Consider the following 7,790-nt stretch of genomic DNA (forward strand, 5'->3'; position numbering starts at 1 on the left):
GTGGGGCGGGCTCCGAAGCCGGACGCCGGCAGGGCGGAAGCAGTCCGAGCAGGCTGGGCTTTTAAAGGGACCAGCTCCGCCCGGGCCCGTTCGCCGACAGGACCTGCTGATGGTGAGGGCTGGGTGGCCCAGGGAGTCGGGATCGAGGCAGAGGAAAAGCAGGGCTGTGTAACACAGCACCCCCCGCCCCCGCCCCGAGATGACAAAGGAGGGGAGGGCTGTGTAAATCGCCCCCCCCCCCCCCCGCCACGAGGCAATAGTGGGATAAGTATTTCCCCAGGGAACAATATGGGGAAGAAGAGACTCTGGGATTGCAGCTTCTGGGTAATAAGAGGGAGACGGGGAGTGTGGAACTCTCCAGGACTGAAAGGAAGCTCGGGCTCCAATAGCGCTAGTGGAGATAAGGCTGGGGGGCCATAGCTGATCCCCCACCCCAAGGAGGGAGCTGGGGCTCCAAGGGAGTCAGAGAGCAGGTTGAGAGGGATCACAGGTCCAGCTCGGGACAGTTACCCTCTCCCATCCCCTACTCAGCGTTCTGCCATCTCCCTACCCGGTCGGGGCGCCCAGCCATGGCCAGACCACCTGCCCCGGGCTCGGTGATTGTTCCAGACTGGCACGAGAGCGCCGAGGGCAAGGAGTACCTGACCTGCATCCTCCGCAAGAACTGCAGACGGGTGTTTGGTAAGTGTCTGCCGCCCAAGTCTGTTCGCCTTTTGTTCCCTGCGGGGAGGGGGAAAGCAAAGAAGTAGGGCAGTGAGGGCCTGCTTTGCTGCACTCCTCAGCCTTGGGGACTCCTGGAAGCCCTATCCCTGGGGACTCCGCCACGGAATCACCTTAGAGTTAATTCCATCATCAGACCAGGAACATGGAAACAGCGGAAACCCTGCCAAGAACCAGTGTCACCAGAGAGGCTGTTGATTGAGTTCTCACTGGGTGCCAGGCCCTCTGCTGGGCACATTATACAACAGACTCCCAATTACCCTCAACAGTACACCTTACAGACTTCTCCAAGATCCAGCCTAGTAAGTAGAGGCAAGCCTCTTCTATATCCTGCTGTCTCTAAGACAAGACATTCATGTTTCCCAGGATGAAGCCAACTCACCCAAGGTTGGACTGGCAGGTCAGCAGAGGGGCCTGGCATCTGCTGTGGGGGCTCAGCTCTGGACAGAAGAAACAAAGCATCAGAAAGCTTAAGACCAGAGAATGAGAGGCAACCCACAACTTAGGACTTTAAGGTCCTAAGCCTATGGATGTATCATAATTAAATTTTTTTTCAAGTTAGTTAAAAGCATTCATAAAGATCTTGATATATTGATTCTACTGAGTTTATTTATAGTAATTGAGAATATTTTTGCTGATATTTCTCCAATGAGGAAAGACTTATGAAAAACCTTGCCTTTACATGTGGGAAATCTAGAACATGTGATAAAGTATCAGTAAAAATAATCTCATGCATCAAACTTTAAATAAAAGTAATTCGATGTTATTTGGAGTAGGCCGTGGTGCAGCTCACAGAGCACAGGTGTTCTTAGCAGAGCTCACCCAGAGACCCTGCTTGTGTCCAGGCCTCTGTAATGAGCATAGAGAACCATGGCTGGCTGGCACTGAAAAGCTCTTAAGAGTTGATGGGTCTGATGGGGCAAGTGCAGGTTGACCGCTTGACCCCACCTGGCTCCCTTCTTGTCCCAGGGCTGCTGGAGCGACCAGTGCTGCCCCCACCCGTGGCCATTGACACAGCCAGCTACAAGATCTTCGTGTCTGGCAAGAGTGGTGTGGGCAAGACAGCCCTGGTGGCCAAGCTGGCTGGCCTGGAGGTACCCGTGGCACACCATGAGACCACTGGTGAGTCCGTCCGGGGAGGCCTTCTCTGCAGTGGAGGAGACACTGGCCCTTGTCCCACCATTTATTGTGCAACCTTGGAAAGTCACTTCACTTCTCTGAGACTACATCTGTTTCCTTCGTTCAGCACAGATAATAGTTCCAACCCCAAAGTACTAGACCTAGTACGGAGCTGGCACAAGAAAGGTGCTCAGGGAGTACTACTCTTCCTTTCTTGTTTCCTTCCACTGGATGCTGATTGGCCAGCAGGTTGGAACAGTGTCCAGTATCCAGTATCTTTGGGTCCCCCTATACGTACAAGTGAAACTGCTTTGTCATGGCTAGGGCTAGGGCTGCATCTCCCCAGCAGACTGGAGGCTCATCTAGGGCAGGTCAGTTTCTCCCATCAGACTGAGAATTCTCCCAGGTCAGCGAATATGCCTTCCCTGTCAGGCTGGTGACCCACCAAGGACGTGTCTTCTTCCTATTCCTTCCTGGTCCCCTTAACCCTCTCCACTGTGCCTCCCCCATGCTGAATGGCTGACCCTCCCCAGGCATCCAGACCACCGTGGTATTTTGGCCAGCCAAGCTGCAGGCCAGCGACCGTGTTGTCATGTTCCGCTTTGAGTTCTGGGACTGTGGGGAGTCTGCACTCAAGAAGTTCGATCACATGCTGCCGGTGAGCAGGCAGGTGGGCCTGGGCGGGTCCGGGAGTGGCTGGTTGTGAGATGGATTTCTGAGTCCGAGTGTCTGAGCCCAGCCTGCCTGGTCTGCAGGAGCCAGATGTGGGCATGGGCTGAGGGTGCTGCCCCAGGTGGGAGAGCTCTGAGCTGACAGTGGGACTGGGCCTGTGGAGGGAGGGTGTGAGCTGAGACTTCTCAGGGCCCGTGGTTACAAGTCTCACATCAGCCTCTCCATCCCCAGACTTGCAAGGAGAAAACAGATGCTTTCCTATTCCTCTTCTCTTTCACCGACCGTGCCTCCTTTGAAGACCTCCCTGGACAGCTGGCCCGAGTAGCAGGCGAGGCCCCTGGTATTGTCAGGATGGTCATCGGCTCCAAGTATCCTTTGGGTGGCCCCTGGGGCAGAGGCCACACTTGGCAAGGCATGAAGCAAGGGGACCGGGGACCCTGCCTCTGCCCAGCTGTGGGGGTCTAGTCCCATGGACTTTATCTTCAAGGCAGCAGGGGCCCTCCCCTCCACCAGCCCATCGAGGAGGGCTAAGGCTAGGTGTGATGAGGTGGTAAGCTGAGGCATCCGGCCAGGCTCCTTGACCCTCCTCCAGATTTGACCAGTACATGCAAACAGATGTGCCTGAGCGGGATCTCACAGCCTTCCGGCAGGCCTGGAAACTGCCCCTCCTGCGGGTGAAGAGTGTGCCAGGCCGGCGGCTGGCAGATGGACGCACACTGGATGGGCGGGCTGGGCTGGCCGACATTGCCCACGTGCTCAATGGCCTGGCGGAACAGCTGTGGCACCAGGACCAGGTGGCAGCTGGCCTGCTCCCCAACACCTCTGAGAACACCCCTGCTGATCCCTACTTCCAACCCTCAGGTGACCCAAGGCAGAGGGCAGCACCCATGTCCTAAGGCTGAGGCAGGACTATGGATCTCATCCTGAGGACTGGCCAGAGGGGCTGTCGGGAGGATGGTGTCCTGAGAAGCCTCCTGCCCCAGCAGCACCTTCCTGGCAGAATTCATGGCAGTGAGTTGGGGACGCAAGGCTCTGTGGGTCAGTGGTCTGAGGGCATCTGGGTGCCCCCTGGCCTTCTCCCTCTGACCTGGGGGTCTAGGCTCTGGAAGCTGAGGAACTATAGGGGCGGGGGCCCAGGACTCAAGCTTCTCCCCTAACTGCCTGCTGTCCTCCCCGTTTCTGCAGCACCTAGAGAGGGTGAGTGGGGAGAGGGGGTGTCCCAGCCCGGCCCTAGACCTCAAGTGACTTCAATCAAGAGCCTATATTAGTTGAGGTTTGCCCTGGGGCATCAGCCTCCAGTCCGCCAACTGGGAATGAGTGCAAGTGGAAGGTTACCTAGGAGGTTTCCTAGGACCTGGCCTCTGCCCACCTTCCATTGGCCAACACATAGTCACATGGTTACATGGAGCTGCAGAGCATGCTGGGAAATGTAGTCCACCATCGTGTTGAGGCGAGCCCTCTCTCTGCAGTACCTTTCTCCATCGTGAAGGTGTCAGACTAAGCTTAGGACAGGGGCCCCGCCAACTTGGGGAATCAGAAAGCTCATACAGAGGGCCAGGGACTGGACCAGGTGGGGTCAGGGAGTGAGTTGCCCTGTTGGGCAGCTCTGCCCTGTGGAAAGCCAGCAAGAGTGAACTTGCCCATTCTTGTGTCTCACTTCTGCCCCATCTACCAGACAGGCTAAAGTCTGGGGGCGGGGGGTGCTGATGAAGAGGGCCTTTATGCATTCTGACACCCCCTAATGGTGGGCTGAGGCCTGGCCTGAGTCTGAGCTAGCTGGAAGGGTCTGGGGTCCCAGGTGTGTGACCCCAGAAGCCACCTGACCCTTGGAGCCCCCTCTTGAGAAGGCAGCACCGGCAGCTCTGTACACCCCATACCCAACATGCATGATCACATACTAGCACTTGTTCTAAAACACTTTCCTCCACACATTTACATACTCCTACTGGCACACGCAGGAGGTTCGTACCTCCCCACTCTGGCTCACACTCCTGGGCACCCTGATTGCCTGCACGGCGTCTACCATGTCTGCCTCCCTGGGCACTACCCATAGGTTCGTCACCCCTTCCAGGGCCTAAAGGACTGATTTTAGCATCTTCTTACCCCCAACTCTGGTTCAGAGCTGAGACCTGAGTTTATCCCATACCCCAGAGAAGGAAGGTCCCTGGGCAGGACCCCATGCCTCACAGTGGTACAGCTCGTAGGTTAGCTTCCACTCCTGGGCCGGAGACCTTCCCACTGTAGGCTTCCTCTGCTCCTGGGCAGTGGGTTCAGCCCGTTCTCTGTTCTTAGCTTCAGTAGACCTTACCCCAGCAGGCAACAGCAAAGCTTGGGAGTGGGACCCCAGGTAGCCTCTGGACCTGAATGTGACCCCCCCCCCCCCCCCCCCCCCCCCCCCCCAGCTACCAGTACTTGTGTTGTGAGCACCACCTACCCCATGTCTAGCCAGTTATCTCTGGGCTTGAAGCTCCCCCAGAAAGGAAGCTTCTGCATCCTTCTTGGACACCAGCAGGCCAGTTTTCTCCTGGTTAGCCCTGCTCCCATCAGAGAATCACCCTGTCACCCTCCTTCACCCCAAACCAAGAGGTGAACAATTCCCTTTGCTGTTTTCCTGTGTAAGGACAAGATAGGGAGGGTGGTGGGCCTGGGACTTGGATCCCAACCACCTGCCACCCCAGCCCCACTTTCTCAGCCCCTGCGAGCCCTGCCCCTGTGCCACTTCAGTGTACTACTCCATGGTAGTGCAGAACTGGGAGCCCGAGGGAGGAAGGAACCGCAAACCGTTATTGTAACAGCCGGTGGCTGGGCCCACAGTGTGTGCTCTGGGCAGGGTCACATGGAGAATAAGAAGCATGTGTAGACACACATGTGTGGATTCAGGCCAGCTTCGTGGGCCTGCCACGTGGGCAGTCCACAGGGTCCCACACTCAGAGGGGCCTTCCCACCTGGTTTAATGCTCTGCTGTTGCCATCTTGAAACTCTGGACACCACAGATTATGCAGCAGGTCCTGTGTGTATTGTCCAGGGAGAGGGTCTGGGCTCCAGATAAAACTCCCCTCTCAGGGCTTGGGGACAGAGGCCGCTTCAGTGAAGTGTCACAAGGCCATGAAGAAGTTGCCTTCCCCCTGCTTTGGTGCCCCAAATTCCACCATTAGATCACAACAGCTCAAAGGCAAATACCTCTCCACTCACCCCACCCCCTCCATGGGCCCTGAGGCTCTGTGGAAGGAAGGAGTAGTGACTATGCCCCAGACTGGTTCAGGGGCGGGCCTCGACTTGGACCTTTGGGAAAAGGGTAGCCATGCTTCCTGCTCAGGGCCCTGGAGCCACTGAACTTTGGGGCTCTGGAGGGAAGGCTGTAGGAGGAGGGACCATCTCCTGAGGTGAGGGTGGGGGTGGGCTTGCTGTGGTCCAGCCCTGCTGCTGATCTTCCCAGTCAGGACTTACGAGCCCGCCCCCTTCCTTACCCCAAACAGGCTCTCAAGGAGTCCTAACCCCCTTCCCTACAGATGGGGAGTGCCATAGACTGACTGTGTCCCTCCCAAATTTATAATTTGAAATCTGAATCCCTAATGCGATGGTATTAGGAGCCTTTGGGAGGTGATTAGCTCTTGAGGGCAGAGCCTCATGCATGGAATCAGTGCTCTTATGAAAGAGACCCCACAGAGCTCTGTAGCCCCTTCTACCCAGTGAAGACACAGAAAGTGCAGTCTCCAAACCAGGAAGAGGGTTCTCAAGGACCCTGCTGGTGCCTTGATCTTGGACTTCCTGCCTTCGGAGCTGTGAGAAACAAATTTCTGTTGTTGTTGTTGTTGTTGTTGTTGTTAAGATTTTATTTATTTGTGAGAGAGAGAATGAGAGACAGAGAGCATGAGAGGGAGGAGGGTCAGAGGGAGAAGCAGACTCCCCACTGAGCAGGGAGCCCGACGTGGGACTTGATCCCTGGACTCCAGGATCATGACCTGAGCCGAAGACAGTCGCTTAACCAACTGAGCCACCCAGGCACCCAATTTCTGTTGTTTATAAGCCACTCAGTCTGTGGTATTTTGTTATAGCAGCCTGAACAGAGTTCGAGAAGCTGAGGTCCAGAGAGGGACAGGCATTTGCCCAAGGTTGCAGAGCCACGAAGCAGCTCCAAGCAGCTCCGATGCTCTCAGCCCTAGGCACTCCCCTCCCTTGAACCCCTCCCCCCATCCCCTAATGCTGTCTTGGGGTCCAGCCCTTCACAGGCCCTCCTCTCTTGGTCCTCCCAGCTTTTCCAGCTGTGAAGCCTGGGGGCTACCCGTAGGAAGGGAATACAGTGCTGGCACCTCCTTCCTCTCTTTCCTTCCCTTTTTCTCCTCCCGGCTCCCTTCCCAGGCCACACTGAGCTGGTCAGTGGCAAGTTCTTCCCTCTGCCAGCCAAATCTGGCTGGGCACCTGGGCAACTGGGAGGACCCCTGGCAAGGAACCTGGCCCCAGGATAAGGAAGGGGATGCAGGAACCCACCTGCAAAGGCTGCTGGGTGGGCTCCCAGGGCCCAGGCCCAGTCCAGGGTGGGGGTGGGGGCGGGGTTTTCCTGTCTTGCGGTGAATCGCCTTACTCCCTGGGCAGCCAGGTGCCAGTTGTAATCCCCATGTGCCAGGCACAGGCTTGGGGGGAGGGGGAAGTGCCCAGATGGAGGCAGGAGGCCCAGGGGCCCGGTACAAGTTGGAGATGTGTGGAGCCAAATTCCGAGAGGGCCAAGCTGGGGGTGGGGAGTGAAGGGTGTGGGGGGGGTGGAGGTTCTCCCCTCCCTGTGACCTCAGACCCAGAGGCTGGGGCAGTGGGGGTGGGGGAAGCTGGTGTTCAACTCTATTCTAGAAAGTAGGGGTGGATCCTGGGAGCAAAGATGACTGATTGAGGCTGGGGTTGGGGAGGGCGTCCAGAAGGAAGGTGAAGGCGAACTAGGACCTCGGACCATTCACTTTAATTCCTGTGTGTTCGTCTGTAAAATGAAGATAACAGGCCCCGCTTCTTGAAGTTGTAAGTAAATGTGTGTAAAATGTTCAGCGCAGCACCGGGCACCAAGGCAAGGGCACAATAAATGTTGGTTATTATCTTCCCCGTTGTTCTTACGGTAGTGGTGGCCGCTCTTGGGCTGAGCGCGGCTGGAGAGGAGGGAGACGGTGCGGGTCGGGTCGGCACTCGGGGCTGCTGCACGGCCCCTTCAGCCGGGGGCGGGGCAGCCCAGCCGGGGGCGACGGAGACTGGGCAAACTCCCGGCACCCGCCCCTGCGCCTGCGCGGGGCTCCGCGCCC

At 57.2% G+C, this 7,790-nt stretch overlaps 1 protein-coding gene across 1 annotated transcript; it reads left to right on the forward strand.

Annotated features, from left to right (window-relative positions):
* Positions 1–7,589, forward strand: CPLANE2 (ciliogenesis and planar polarity effector complex subunit 2). The gene is made up of 6 exons (XM_025856857.2): positions 1–112; positions 532–681; positions 1,690–1,842; positions 2,373–2,497; positions 2,743–2,879; positions 3,104–7,589. Exons 2-6 carry the CDS (start codon positions 570–572, stop codon positions 3,405–3,407), a joined length of 831 nt encoding a protein of 276 aa, XP_025712642.1. The 5' UTR covers positions 1–112; positions 532–569; the 3' UTR covers positions 3,408–7,589.
* Positions 7,590–7,790: the final 201 nt, after the last annotated feature.

The sequence above is a fragment of the Callorhinus ursinus genome, unplaced genomic scaffold (genome assembly GCF_003265705.2).
Source record: "Callorhinus ursinus isolate GAN/ISIS: 27379988/994484 unplaced genomic scaffold, GSC_fseal_2.0 scaffold18, whole genome shotgun sequence".
Taxonomy (NCBI): Eukaryota; Metazoa; Chordata; class Mammalia; order Carnivora; family Otariidae; genus Callorhinus; species Callorhinus ursinus.

Excerpts from the sequence above, each read along its gene's own strand:
- CPLANE2 (XM_025856857.2), top strand. The coding sequence starts at position 570 with ATGGCCAGACCACCTGCCCCGGGCTCGGTGATTGTTCCAGACTGGCAC. Across the intron at positions 682-1,689 it reads GAACTGCAGACGGGTGTTTG|GGCTGCTGGAGCGACCAGTG; the intron begins GTAAGTGTCTGC and ends TTCTTGTCCCAG. Across the intron at positions 2,498-2,742 it reads AGTTCGATCACATGCTGCCG|ACTTGCAAGGAGAAAACAGA; the intron begins GTGAGCAGGCAG and ends CTCCATCCCCAG.